General features: G+C 42.6%; 1 protein-coding gene across 1 annotated transcript in view; it reads right to left on the bottom strand.

Moving 5' to 3' along the window:
* Positions 1-14,995, bottom strand: part of SNX1 (sorting nexin 1) — a 111,580-nt gene that overhangs the window by 26,528 nt on the left and 70,057 nt on the right. Inside the window, exons 11-13 of the mRNA XM_073618966.1 lie at positions 12,003-12,208; positions 11,753-11,896; positions 853-933 (exon numbers count right to left, since the gene is read on the bottom strand). Coding sequence (XP_073475067.1) covers positions 853-933; positions 11,753-11,896; positions 12,003-12,208 — 431 coding nt within the window. The remainder of the gene's footprint in view (positions 1-852; positions 934-11,752; positions 11,897-12,002; positions 12,209-14,995) is intronic.

The raw sequence follows: 14,995 nt of genomic DNA, 5'->3' as shown, positions 1-14,995 counted from the left end.
ACAGGTCTGATTGGTGGAGTGCTGTAGAGATGGTTCTCCTCTCTCCACAGGGAAACGCTGGAGCTCTGTCAGAGTGATCATTGGGTTCTTGGTCACCTCCCTGACTAAAGCGCTTCTCCCCTGATTGCTCTGTTTGGCCGGGCAGCCCACTCTAGGAAGAGTCCTGGTGACTCCAAACGTCTTCCAATCACGGATGATCAAGGCCATTGTGCTCACTGGGACCTTCAATGCTGCAGAAATTTTTCTGTACCCTTTCCCAGATCTGTGGCTCAATACAATCCAGTGTCTCGGACGTCTACAGACAATTCCTTGGACTTCATGGTTTGGTTTGTGCTCTGACATGCACTGTTAACGGTGGGACCTTATATAGACAGGTGTGTGCCTTTCCAAATCATGTCCAATCAACTATTACCACAGGTGGACTCCAAATTGTAGAAATATCTCAAGGATGATCAGTGGAAACATGATGAACCTGAGCTCAATTGTGTCATGGCAAAGGCTGTGAATATTTATGTACAAGGGATTTTTTTCATTTTTTAATTTTTAATAAATTTGCAAAGATTTTTCAAAGAAACTTCTTTCACGTTGTCATTATGGGGTATTGTTTGTAGAATTTTGAGGAAAATAATTAAATTTAATCCATTTGGGAAAAAGGCAGTAACATAAAATGTGGAAAAAGTGCAGCACTGAATACTTTCCAGATGAACTGTATTTAGATATAGCATATCATGCAAATCGTAAAAAGAGCAGGTTATTCACTTTACGCTGAATTCTTATGGCAAACTGTAAAATGTAGGCAATTGTGGTTATTCATGATCAATATCAAAATGTTCAGCAATAAAGTGACCTTACCTCAAACCTTGTGACCTCTTTACGAACAGTAATAGAAATTCTTTCAAAATCCCTCTCATACTGGGTGACTCTGGACTCCCACTAACAAAACACATGACCAAGGTTTAGAATGTAAATCTAATGTAAGCAGCAACATAGAGCTAAATTACACAGTTTCGGAGTTTACTTATGAAAAGTTTGCCCAATTAAAAAAAAAAAAAAAAATTTGTATTTTTCCATGGCAGTCGGAATCCTTGTTTTATTTTCAATTGCACATCATACAATGAAGGTTGGAAGATGCATGGTTGCTATGGGCAACAAGAATTGTTTTGCTTGACTGTAAACTACACACATATGGTGAGTGGCTTGTAGATCAAAACACTGGAGGATTATACGGATGTCTATTTGAGCAATGTTAGACAGATAAGCAGACTATGGGGTTGATTTACTAAAGGCAAATTCACTGTGCACTACAAGTGCACTTGGAAGTGCAGTAGCTGTAGATTTGAGGGGTAGATCTGAAGTGAGGGAAAGCTCTGCTGATCTCTATTATCCAATCATGCGCAAGCAAAAACGCAGTTTTTTTGGTCCTTGCATGTCCCCTTCAGATCTACAGCGACTGAACTTCCAAGTGCACGGTGGATTTGCCTTCTGTAAATAACCCCCTACGCATGTAGGTGGCAAATGCATTACCTTCTTTTTGGTGGGGCTGTGCCTGCTACTTGCCAAGTGTTGGTCACCATATTCATAAATCTATATTCTGATCATAGCCTGTAGCATACAATGGCTAGGGCACATAAACTAAACTAAATAGTTTCCAAACAGGCAGAACATTCACACAGCAACCAGTTTGTGTACACTTGGTTGCTATCTGGATGCACTTCAGTAGTATCCCATTCTATGTTAAAATCAGTTTAAAACACATCTAAACCAAAACCAAAAATATATTTGCAGCTTACAAGGCCTTACATATGGTGGCTGCATCATTTTTCCCCTTCATTTTTACCAGGTGATTCTGACACACTTCCTGTCGTAGGGAGATGATGCTTACTCACTGTACAGTGTCCATGAAGCAGCAGCATTTTCAACCCCCCCCCCCCCCCCCCCCCCCATTATCTCTAAAATTGGAGGAAGGCGTTCCATAGTTCAAGCAGCAACTCCCTGAATGGCCACTTGATCAGGGAGCTACGTCTCGCTCTGGCCAAACTAACCCCACCATAGCCCAGCATCGCTGCACCTGCCCGCAACTCCGGAGAGCCTAGGGACTTTTACTATGCCCGTAGGGAAAGTGAGAAGGGACCTTTCCCGGCAATTGGAGCACGCATATCCGACTATCCAGGCCTCCAAGATGGCGGCCGCAACACAGCATGACGAGGCAGCTGAGGGAGAGGACGACATTGGGGACGTGGATTCCGCAACCTCTGGACAGGTCAGTCCCATCTAGCCCTCTTATGGGCACCTTTGCCCCTGCCTTCCTCTCACCAGCTTCCACCGAATCCTTGCTGGAGAGAACTTTCATGTTATACGTCTTTAGAATTGGTTATGAGAAAAGCCGCTCTCTGAGGGCTTTTATGTAATAGCGGGTTCAAGGCCAGAGCGGTTTACATGCTCCTCCGTCCACCTCTGCAAGACACACAGCTCCTCTTGCCGGGGCGGACTATTGTCCCCAGTATTGGCAGACATTCTTTTGGATTGTATGGTAGAGAGGAATGGGCTGGTTCCTTCCCCTCTATCTGGGTTTGGGGGTTTACCAATGTTGTGGTGTTTATCTATATTGACCTTTTCCCATCTTCATTTCCCCTGGTCTTCCTTCCCACTCCTCCTTTTCCTTCTCTCTCCCTGCAGTCACCCCAACGGTCGCATCTGGCAGAAGATCCCAGTTTCCAGCTCCTGTTCTACTCCAAGTCGGACATGGCTGAAGCAAGTTCCCTTATTCTCCAGCGTTCACCTCACCCTCTGGTCTATGTCTCCAATCCAGATTCCTTCCCGCTACGGATAGCCTCCCACAATGTTCAAGGTCTGAACTCTCCGGTTAAGTGACACAGGTTATTTAAACTTTATCACTCCCAAAAAATTGATGCGAGTCTTCAAGAAACACACTTCCTTGCACGACATAGTCCTTCCTTTATCCACCACAAATACCCACAATTCTATCTAGCAAATGCAGACGACAAAACAAGAGTGGTAGCCATCTTTTTCTCCAAACGTTTGAATTTCTCCCCATCCGCAAAGTTAGGGACCCTAATGGGAGATACTGCTAACTGGTTTGATAGACAGCAAAATGTACACTTTTCTCTCCTACTATGCCCCCTAATCACGGACAGGCAGCCTTCTTCTCCTCCCTAGTCATCTTGTCGCACGCGGAAGGTATAGTGGTCCTTGGAGTTGACCACTATAGCCCTAGACCACTGCCTCGACAAATTTGGGGGGGGGGGGGGGGGATCCCAGCTGAAACAGCCCGCAAAATTAAGTCTGCAGATTGCTAAGCCTAGTAGGTATTTGGAGTGAACTCAACCCTAAATCCAAAGACTATACTCATTACTCAACTCCCCATCAAACCTACGCTGGGACAGATCACATTTATGTCGCTGCATCAGTCATCCCACTCTCCGCTAAATCCCTCATCAGAGACACGGCCCTTTCGGATCACGCTATAGTCCTCCTTATGCTCACACGGCCACTGGGCGTCAAATACTCCTTCCAGGGGCAATTCCATACTTAGCGACCCTGTCCAATGCACAGAGAGGGAACTTAAGGAATATTTTCACTCAAATGACTCTAGAGAAATTTCTCTAGCAACCCTGTGGGTTGCCCACAAGGCTGTGATCAGGGATAAAATTATCCAGATTTCTTCTAAACTCGAGAGGGAGAGGTGGTCTGAAATAGACAAACTGGAGAAGGATTTCCCAATACTGAGCAAATCACATAAGCAAATCCCCACAAATACCTCCCTGGCCCAATAAGACGCGGCGCGTCTTGCTCTAATCTGGCCCTGACCGCGGAAGCTGAAAAAGTCTCAGGTGGTCTGGCGCCCGATTCTACTCCTAAAAAGACAGAATTGGTCCCAAATTAGCTTCCAAACTGAGCCCCAGACAACGCTCCTTCGCCTTCCCTAAAATTTGCACCACCTCAGGAGTCCTATCTCAGAATCCCAGAATATCATGCAATCTTTCCAGGACTACTACTCAAAACTTTATAAAGGCAGACAGCTCTGCCGCTTCTGATCGCCCAAAGAACTTTCTCCCGGACCTCTTCTGAAATTGACTTCTCAATATTGCTCTAACCTAGAGAAACCAATTTCGGAGCTAGAAGTATTGAAGGTGATCAAATTTCTTAAAAGGGGTTCCGTCCCAAACCCCGATGGATTTTTAGTCAGTTATTATAAATCCTTTGTCTCAACCCCAGCCCCATATCTGACCAGATGCTTTAACTCTCTCCGTGATGGCCACCCTAACAATATAGCCTTGAGTCTAGCCTACATGACAGTCATCCCTAAACCAGGGAAAGACTTCAGTGATGTTAGCAATTATAGGCCGATCTCGCTGATTAATAACAATTTAAAAATTTTAAAACTAAAATTCTTTCCAACAGACTTTTGGCCTTTATAGATAAATATGTTCAAGGATCAAGTAAGCTTCATCCCGGGGAGACAGTGCCCTGACCAGATACGGAGAGCAATTGATGTCATTTCTTTACTCCACTCACAATGGGATGAAAGACCTCCGCAAGAAGGCTTCCTGTTATTAATTGATCTACAGAAAGCGTTTGATACGGTGGCATGGCCATACCTCTTTGAAGTCCTGGAGAGATGGGGCTTCCGCCCGCGCTTTCTAGGAACACTCCAAGCTCTGTACTCTAATCCTAGTGCACAAGTGCGCCTCCTAGGACACTACTCCAATCTCTTTAACATAGCGAAAGGCACACATCAAGGTTGCCCCTCTCACCGCTCATCTTTGCTATAGCAATCAATCAAGATACTGGCATCCAGGGAGTATTTTGCGGCCCTACAGAACATAAATGCGCACTATTCGCTGATGACCTTCGCCTGTGTCTCCTCATCCCTTATCTCAGTCCCCAACATTTTTAAACTGCTTAAGGACTTCGGTTCAGCCTCCGTACTCCAAATAAATAAATATGTCTAAGTCCAGAGCACTGAACATTTCGTAAGAACCCTCTATAGGTCGACCAAATACGGACTCATTTCACTGACTCCATCCTATACTTGGTGTACACCTGACCCTCAACATCGATCAGTTGTATAGGGTAAATTATCCTCCCCTCTACAATAAAACACGGAGAGGACCTCGATTCCTGGACCAGACACGATTTATCCTGGATAGGTAGGATTAATTATATTAAAAATGACCCTCCTCCCTCGTCTCCTCTACTTATTCAGCCAACTACCCATTCAAATGAAAAGATAGCATCTAAAGAGCTTCCAGGCTAAAATTATACGATTCGTTTGGGGGAAGAATAGTTTCTGGTGCCATACTTCCAGGCAGCTCAACTAGCGCAAATTTCTATGGTCTACTCACGGGGTACTAAACCAGATTGGATTTATATGGAACAGCAGGCAGTCCCCCACCATACGCTGGATTATAGTACTTGGTGCCCTCCCAAGCTTAGGCCCCCAATTCTTGTGCCCACGCTGTCGCATTTGCTCGCCTTATGTGACCAGGTACATAAATCCCCCACAATAGCCTCGGGAACTCTGGCAGTTAGCACACATATTCCACAACCCACAACTATTTCGTACAGGACACTTCTTCAATTCCATGGGGCCATTGTCCGTGAGCTACTGCATCAGTAAACTCGAAATGCCCAGTACTGAAAAATTCAGGCACTCACAAATTTCGCCCTTTTTACACTCCATCTGGAATAATAAACCTGACCCTCCCAGGATAACCTCTTATGAGCGTTGGTGTTCTGAAATATGGGACCAGAGGGGAGGTATTTCCATCTACTCCTCACCAGTCGACGTTGGGGATAAACCTGCATATACCTGGAGCTGGGAACTGGATCTAGAGGAAGAGTGGGAATTGGACACCTGGCACCAGTGCTTCCAACGCTCTTTCAAGGGAGTCATTAACGTCTCCTTGATTGAGGCTATGTGAAAATTATCTCACACTGGTACTTTGTGCCCACGTCTTTCTAAAATGTTTCCAGACACCTCCCTCCTTTGTTTCCGAGGTTGCGGCCACTTAGGTACCATTTTTCATACCTGGTGGTCATGTCCTTCGTATCCGAGGTTTCTGGAACAAGAAGTCTTTAAAATGTCTCATTCCCGAAACAGCCGAGAACACACTCCTTAACACATTTAATCCACTTCTTTCTATATTCTTCTAGGAGCTAAAATTACGATAGCCTGGGCTTGGAAACAGCCCTGAGTTTTCTTTAGGACAGCCAAACGGAAGATCTCTTGGATCATGGTGCAGGAAAAACTAGTTCGTATTCTCCAAGACAAGGTTGGGAAATTTGAACTTATCTGGGAACCCTGGCAGACTACATCCATATCCCCTTTTTGAATACCACATATAACGCCATACCGCGATCTTCCCTGACTGTACATCCCCCCCTTTTCTCTTTCCCCCCCCTTCCTCTCCACACAACCTTCTCTTCTTCCTTTTTTTTTTTTTTTTTTTTTTAATTTTCCCCCTTTTATTTTGGTTGGTTTCAATATAGTTAGGCTCGGACATGAACTACTCAAAGCGAGATCCCTTCCACTAACTCCATACAAGCGGGAAAGAAAACCTAATAGGACCTCTCCAATCAGGTCCTACCTTTTTCTAGGAATCTTAGGACTATTGCGGTACCAGAGGGATATAGACCAATTTATATAAAAACTTTCAGTTTATTAAAGAATAAGACATTAAAATAATCCGTACAAGGATACAATGGTAAATAAACACAAACAAAAAATGTTTACAGCAATGTTGACTCAGACTTAATAATAGTGCCTATACAGGTGAATAAAGGCGAGCTGTTTAGTACTTTCTGGACATGACCTCTACAGTTTCGCGGTCAAGCCGCTTCTTCGGGAGGCGTCTAGTACATTTTCTATAAGATAACAAAGGGTCGATCAACACCAATATAATGAGTAGACTATATAGTCTACTCATTATATTGGTGTTGATCGACCCTTTGTTATCTTATAGAAAATGTACTAGACGCCTCCCGAAGAAGCGGCTTGACCGCGAAACTGTAGAGGTCACGTCCAGAAAGTACTAAACAACTCGCCTTTATTCACCTGTATAGGCACTATTATTAAGTCTGAGTCAACATTGCTGTAAACATTTTTTGTTTGTGTTTATTTACCATTGTATCCTTGTACGGATTATTTTAATGTCTTATTCTTTAATAAACTGAAAGTTTTTATATAAATTGGTCTATATCCCTCTGGTACCGCAATAGTCCTAAGATTCCTAGAAAAAGGTAGGACCTGATTGGAGAGGTCCTATTAGGTTTTCTTTCCCCTTTTTCAACCACATTGTTCTATATTAATTAAGGATGATGGTACCTATTAATTATTGATTATTTTGACAATCTTATAGGGTGGCATACTCTAGATAATTATATCCATACAAGCGGGCCCAGGAGGGTTCTGTGAACTCTTATCTCAGCCCCTCTTGTCCTTGCTGGAAACTAGATCACATCAATGTCTCATGCTATAACTCGATCCCCGTGCGCCTTAGAATAGCAACTTAAAATACCTAGGGGTGCCCTGGCACACCCTCATCCTGGGATCTATAGTTTCCTGCTGGGGAGGACACCTGAGAACTGTATGTTTCACAACCATTGCCGGGTCCACGGCTCTCAGGATTTCTCACCCTACACATCACGTTTCCCAGGAGGTGAATAAGGGCACTGGGATCTACCGTCATTTATTTCTTACAGTGATTATTTTCTCCATCCCATGTTCCTCTGAAGTTCTGAATATATTCTTCTCACATCGCTGTACTTCATGCCAATTCATGCTTACTGTTTATAATGTTAATTACACTTTTGAGAATATAAAAAAAAAAAAATGATTGAAAATATATATAGTATATACACACACACGGCACTGTGCTAAAGTTTTAAACAGGTGTGAAAAAATGCTTTCATAAATAGAAGTTTTAATAGATTATTTTAACCACTGGACTTCCGGAAGATTTACACCCCTTCATGACCAGGCAATTTTTTTTCGTGATACGGCACTGCGTTACTTTAACTGGCCCACGTAGATATACTGCTGCAGAATGGCTCTCCTGGGCGAAACCCTATACAGGTACGGCTTTCCCTTTAAGAGATGCCAGAGGGCGCCCACTGCACGGCGGGGGACCCGATGTGCTTGGCCGATTGCCGCCAACCATGCGGGATCGCGTGCATAAGAGCTAGCATGGGGATTTGTGTATGTAAACGCACAAATCCCTGTTCTGTCAGGGGAGAGGAGACATATAGTTTGTTCCAGCTTAGTAGGAACAATGATATGTCTCCTCCCCCAGTCAGTCCTATCCCCATACAGTTAGAACACATCTAGGGAACACACATTTAACCCCTTGATCGCCCCCTAGTGTTAACCCCTTCCCTTCCAGTGTCATTTACACAGTAATCAGTGCATATTTATAGCACTGATCGCTGTTTAAATGTCAATGTCCCAAAAATGTGTCCAATCTGTCTGTCGCAATACCGCTAAAAATCGCAGATGACCGCCATCACTAAAAAAAAAAAAAAAAAAAAAAAAGCCATAAAAATTCCATAAAAAACTTTCCTATAGTTTGTAGACGCTATAACTTTTGCGCAAACCAATCAATAAATGCTTAATGCTAATTTTTTTACCAATAATATGTAGAAGAATATATATTGGCCTAAACTGATGAAGAAATTTGTTTAAAAATTTTTTGGGGATATTCTAGCAAAAAGTAAAAACACTGTTTTTTTTTCAAAATTTTCGGTCTTTTAAAAAATAAAAAAATCGCAGAGGTTATCAAATACCAAAAAAAAGCTCTAATTATGGAAAAAAAAGGAGGCAAATTTTGTTTGGGTACAGCATTGCATGACTGCGCAGTTGTCAGTTAAAGCGACGCAGTGCCAAATTGTAAAAAGTGCTCTGGTCAGGAAGAGGGTAAAATCTTCCGGGGCTGACAATTGCATGGTCATGCGACACTGTACCCAAATACAATTTTACCCCACAAACAGAGCATTCTTTTGGTGGTATCTGATCACCGCTGTGGTTTTTATTTTTTTGTGCTATAAACAAAATATATATATACACTTTACTTACTGCTATAAAACATATCCAATAAAAAAATAAATAAATAAATAAAAAAACAAAAAACAAAAATGACATTTCTTCTTCAGTGTACGCCAAAATGTATTCTGCTACATATTTTTGGTGATGGTAATGGCTACAATCAGAGACTTATAGCAGGACTGCGATATTGCGGCGGACAGTCGGGACACTGACACTTTTTGGGGACCAGTGATCAGTACTAAATAATATGCACCGTCAATGTACTGACACGGGCAGGGATGGGGTTGACAGGGGCAAAGGGTTAAATGTGTGCCTGACCAGTGCTTTATTGTGTGGGAGGTGCTTGTACTAGGAGAAGGCATGGATCAGTGCCCCTGCTTAGCAGAGACACAGGATCCATGTATTCTGTACTGACAGGCAGATCATTGTTCTGCCTGGGTACCGAAGCATCGGCAGGTGCTGGTGGAAGTGCTGGATCACATACTAGGTACGTGATCCAGTGCAAGAGAACATTCTTGCCGTTGAATATTTACAGTATACAGTCGGCAAGTGGTTAATGTACAACTCAGTGTCTTGACTAAGGTTTGGGGTCACCCCACACAAACGACGCACTTTATACTGTTTGTGAAGCTTTTTGGAATATGCCTTTTCTATCCTTATTTTACAATTTTTGGATTAATACGTATTTTGCATAGTGGGGGATCGGCATCTATTGTCATAACCTTTGTATTCTTTTGTGAAATTCTTCAATAAAAACATTGAAACCAAAGAAAATCTAATTTCATCATAAATTTAGGCCAAAATGTTTTCTGCTACATATTTTTGTTAACAAAAATCCCAATAATATCGATTGTAGAGGCTAAAACTTTTGCGCAAACCAAACCATGGGAATTTTTTTTTTCTTACTAGTAATGGCGGCGATCAGCGACTTACAGCGGGACTGTGATATTGAGGTGGATAGTCTGACACTTTTTGGGAACCAGTGACACCAAGAAAAGTATGCACTGTCACTGTACTAATGACACTGGCTTGGAAGGGGTTAACATCAGGGGAGATCAAAGGGTTAACTGTGTGCCTAGCCAGTTTTTTACTATACTGTGTGAGGTGCTTTTACTAGGGAAAGAGAAACTACTGATGGGCTTCCGCTGTGTTTAATGGCAGTGGAAACAAGCCGCCGGCGTAGCAGTAAAATGCAATAGGGCAAATGGGAAGTGGTTAACCAATTAACAAAATAGAAAGTAAATAAGCAGGAGAGACATCAAAATCAAATCAATTTTTGGTGTGACCTCCTTTTGCCTTCAAAGCAGCATCAACTCTTCTATGTACACTTTCACAGTGTTTTTGAAGGAACTTGGAAGGTAGGTTGTTCCAAAAATCTTGGAGAACTAACCAAAGATTTTCTGTGGATGCAAGCTGCCTCAAATCCTTCTCTCTTCATGTAATGCAGACAGACTGGATGATGTTGAGATTAGGGCTCTGTGGGAGTCAAACCATCACATCCAGGGCTCCTTGTTCTTTACGCTGAAGATAGTTCTTAATGACATTGGCTGAATGTTTGGGATCATTTTCCTGCTGAAGAATACATTTTGGGCCCAATCACACGCTTCCCTGATAATATGGCATGATGGATAAGTATCTGCCTGTATTTCTCAGCACTGATATGGACCAAATCTCCAACTCCATTTGCAGAAATGCAGCCCCAAACTTGCAAGGAACCTCCACCATGCTTCACTGTAGCCTGCAGACACTCTCTGTACCGCTCTCCAGCCCTTCAATGAATAAACTGCCTCCTCCTACAGCGAAATATTTTGCCCAACATTTTGCCTCATCAGTCCAGAGCACCTGCTGCCATTTTTCTGCACCCCAGTTCCTAGGTTTTCGTTAATTGCTTAGCCTTGTTTCCACATCAGAGGTATGGCTTTTTGGCTGCTATTCTTCCAAGACCACCACTTCTGGCCAGACATATCTAGACAGTAGCTGGGTGTTCCTGGACAACTGGTTTCCACCAGTTGTGCTGATGGCACTGCTGGACATCTCCTGATGACGAAGGCAAGCATAATGCATCTTTCATCTGCTGCATTAAATTTCCTTGGCCAACCACTGCTTCTATGGTCCACAACGTTGCCCGATCAATGGTGCTCCTCAATGTCATTAGGAACCATTATCGGCATAAAGAAAAGCAAGGAGTCTTAGAAGTGATGGTTTGGCCCCACAGAACCCTGATCTCAACATCGAGTCTGATTACATGGAGAGGCAGAAGGATTTGAGGCAGCCTAAATCCGCATAAGATTATGTATAGTTCTCTGAGACGTTTGGAACAACCTACCTGCCGAGTTCCTTCAAAAACTGTGTGCAAGTGTACCTAGAAGAATTGATGCTGGTTTGAGACCAAAGGGTAGTCACACCAAATATCGATTTGATTCAGATTTTTCTTCTGTTCGCTCGCTTTGCTTTTTGTAAGTTGATCAAAATAAACAATTAAAATATAATTTTTGAAAGCATTCTTATTTTACAGGATTTCTTCACACCTGCCTAAAAACGTTTGCACAGTACTGTATACCTCAAATTACAGTTTGTTAGCTTGTTTATGATTAAAGACAGATTGTTGGAAAAGGTTCTTCTTCAAATAAGTAAAGCTCACTTTTGTAAAACAGTCTTTTGTATGCACCATTCTTTTTCATTTCTTACCTCAGAGATTTCATCCTTGGCTTGCTGTAATTTATCTGGTTTGTTGGCCCACAACAGCCTGGCCTCATTCTCCCTTTTTTTTTGTAATGTTGACTGGGCATCCTGCCAGCGCTGCCAGGCCTTCATTCGCTGGTCAAAAGCACCCTTCAGTACGTAAAATACAGCAGTTAATCACTACATTAAAAGTTGAAATCGCAAGCTATATGAAAACTAGGAAGGTCAGAAAGAAGAGTAAAGCCAAGCCACTCACCCGCACTGCCGACAGTAAGCGGATGTAATCTGCTAGAAGCTCAGCTAGCAGGTAGAAGTCACTATTGGCTTGTTCCTGATGTAGCTGCTCGATCTTCTCTTCCACCTCTGCTAACTGGGATAGAGCTCTGGAGAGAGCCGTATTATCCTCTGAGCTCCCCAGCATGGCCAAGCTTTTGGCAAACTGAGCAGTATTTACAGCCAGCTCTGTAATAAGAAACAGTACATTTAAGGTGTAGCTCAAGTGCATATTTCTTTTACAGTTGGATAAAGTTGTGATGGGTTAGAACCTGTAGAGCTTTTTTGCCCCCCACTCCACCCACAGCCAACCGAAAGACTCCTCCTCCCATCTGATGAAGAACTATAGGCAAAACCTTTTCTTTTCATTTTGGATAGAGTAAGGGAGGGTTATAACCCATCAGATTTTTTTTTTTTTCGCCATCTGTGTATTGTTGGAGATTTCCCTTCACTTCCTTTCCCATAGCCAAACAAGAAGAGAGCGTAAACCCCTGTAAAATTAAGGGAATTCCTTGGGGACCACCCAGGTCACCAGAACTAGTGTGCCCATTGGAATATACCCCCCCCCCGCTCCCCAATGACTTTTCCAGGGACAACACAAAATTTTGGAATTTTTTACTTTCACTTACAGTAATAATGATAAACAGGACGAATAGAGACGGTAAATCTCCCTAAAAGGGGCACAAACAGCGACAAAAACTGACAGGCATTCTAACCCACTCCACCCAAAACTAAAAAAGTTTGGCCTTTAGTTATACTTTAAAATCCCCACTGTCACCTCCTCTGGTTTTCCTTTTCCTGTCAGGATAGAAAGTGAGATTATTATCGTTGTCCATGATTTTTAATTCTATTTCTGGGCTCCTTGGGGAGTCACAGGGTTTTTGTTTGAAAGATTTTAGAGCTTACCTAGCCAGCAAGCTCTTCCGATGAAGACAAACCTTACAGTCTTCACTCAGGGCTATTACCAAGTATAAGCTTGGCTGTTGGGGCCCCTGAAAAGTATCCTTCTGTCTGATCTCAAAACGAAGAAAGGATGAGGTAGGTATCAGAAAACGCTCAGACACGTTCAGACACACACACACACACACACACACACACACACACACTAGTGAAAATAAGTCTTCCACTTTTGATGCTAATTTTAGCAGGAATAAAATTCACAAGCTTTTAACATGGTCAGGCTTACAGAATCTGAGTTTCAACAGCCTTACCACCTGTCAAAGCCAGCAACCAAGGAGCAGGGTGAAAGATCAGTCCTTAAGAGAACCAATCTGGCCAATCTGACAGAGACCATGGAATGTCAACAGATGAACGTGGTCAAGTACCAAAACTCTTCAAACCCAGTCCAGAATTATGAGAATGACTGCAATGCTCTCTTGATCCTTCAAAGACTACAAGATAAAAGTTCCAGTGAGAGAACAGTTCAGGGCATACCCTGCATTCACTGTCGGATCTCATGTTCTGGAGACAAATCAGTTTCCATCTTCTAAATGAACCAAGAATCTAGAAAATCAACAATTGTTCCGCAATGTAGACATGATTTGGAACACCCCAGACAAGACCCAGAGAACATTCCCCTAGGTCCAGATGTCTGTTAAAATAAAAATCTGCCTGTCAGTTCTACACCATGTGAATGTGCACCACAGCTATCGCAAGAACAACCTCCATTTCCGCTGTAACACTCCTGGTGTCCCCATGATGACTAATGTAGGCCACAGCTGTGGCAATTCTGATTGACCCAGATGGCTTGTAAGGGAAGGGTTCCAACAGACTGCTTGTAACTCCAGGACGAGTTGGAAAAAAAAAAAAAAAAAAAAAGATTCTTCCGGAAACTAGCAACCCTGAGCAGACAGGATCTAGAACTTTACCCCAAGAACAATGGTGCCCATCATGACAATCTTCCAATGTAAGGGGAGAAAAAAAATCCAGCCTCTGATAAATGCCTGGGAGAGAAGCCACTATGGCAGACACATTTGATTTGAGGGTGTAAAGTATCATATTGTCAAGAGAAAGAATGTATTCGTGCCACAGTGGAAAAATTCTGTAGTGGAATTGAGCAAATGGGACTGCTTCAAAGGTGGATACCAGCAATCACATGCAGCTTCACAAGAAAGATCAATGTCTTGAAGTAGCACTTGACAACATCTCCCTAGGTAAGAAGGCCTTGAACCGAAAAGGAATCCTGGAGAGGGCTCAAGCACTCCAAGTGAAGTGACAGAATCAAAGTTGACTATTTGATGTTCTGATGCTACGTAAGCTTTCCAAATCTCTGCAAAAGTCAGACACACTACCTTAGATGGAGTTGAGACCTTTCTATAGAGGCGGATTTATCCACAAGTTCTGATCCTTTGATTTGCCAAAAATGTTTAGAAACTCCACCCCCCCCCCCCCCCCCCCCCCCCCAAGCCAGAGGGGATAGAAGAGAACTGAAACCTAACGTCAAAGAACAAAATAAATGTTTTGATGCAGGATAGGATTGATCCTTATTTTTGCATGCCTGGGATAACAGAGTACTGTTAAACTTAATTTTTTTTTTTTTTTTTTTTTTTACGATTTCCTCCAGCGAAGAGCCGAAAAGAAGCCCGACTCCCAAGAAGGATAGTTGTAACAAAGCCTTACTACACCACAAAAATATATATATATACACACACACACACACACACACACACACAGTGGGTAAAATAAGTATTGAACATGCCTCTATTTTTCTAGGTAAATAGATTTCTAAAGGTGCTATTGACATGAAATTTTCACTACATGTTGGTAACAACCCATGCGATCCATACAAAGAAACCAAAACAAAGGAGTTCAGAAATTAAGTTATGTGTAACAAAATGGAATGACACAGGGAAAAATTATTGAACACGCTACCTGAAATTTATTTAGTACTCTCTACAAAATCCTTTGTTGGTAATGACAGCTTCAAGATGCCTCCTGTATGGAAAAACTAGTCACATGCATTGTTCAGGTGCGATT

The sequence above is a fragment of the Aquarana catesbeiana genome, linkage group LG03 (assembly GCF_042186555.1).
Source record: "Aquarana catesbeiana isolate 2022-GZ linkage group LG03, ASM4218655v1, whole genome shotgun sequence".
In the NCBI taxonomy this organism is placed as follows: Eukaryota; Metazoa; Chordata; class Amphibia; order Anura; family Ranidae; genus Aquarana; species Aquarana catesbeiana.
Note: the sequence above shows the minus strand (reverse complement) of the source record. Positions and strands in the feature narration are given on the sequence as shown.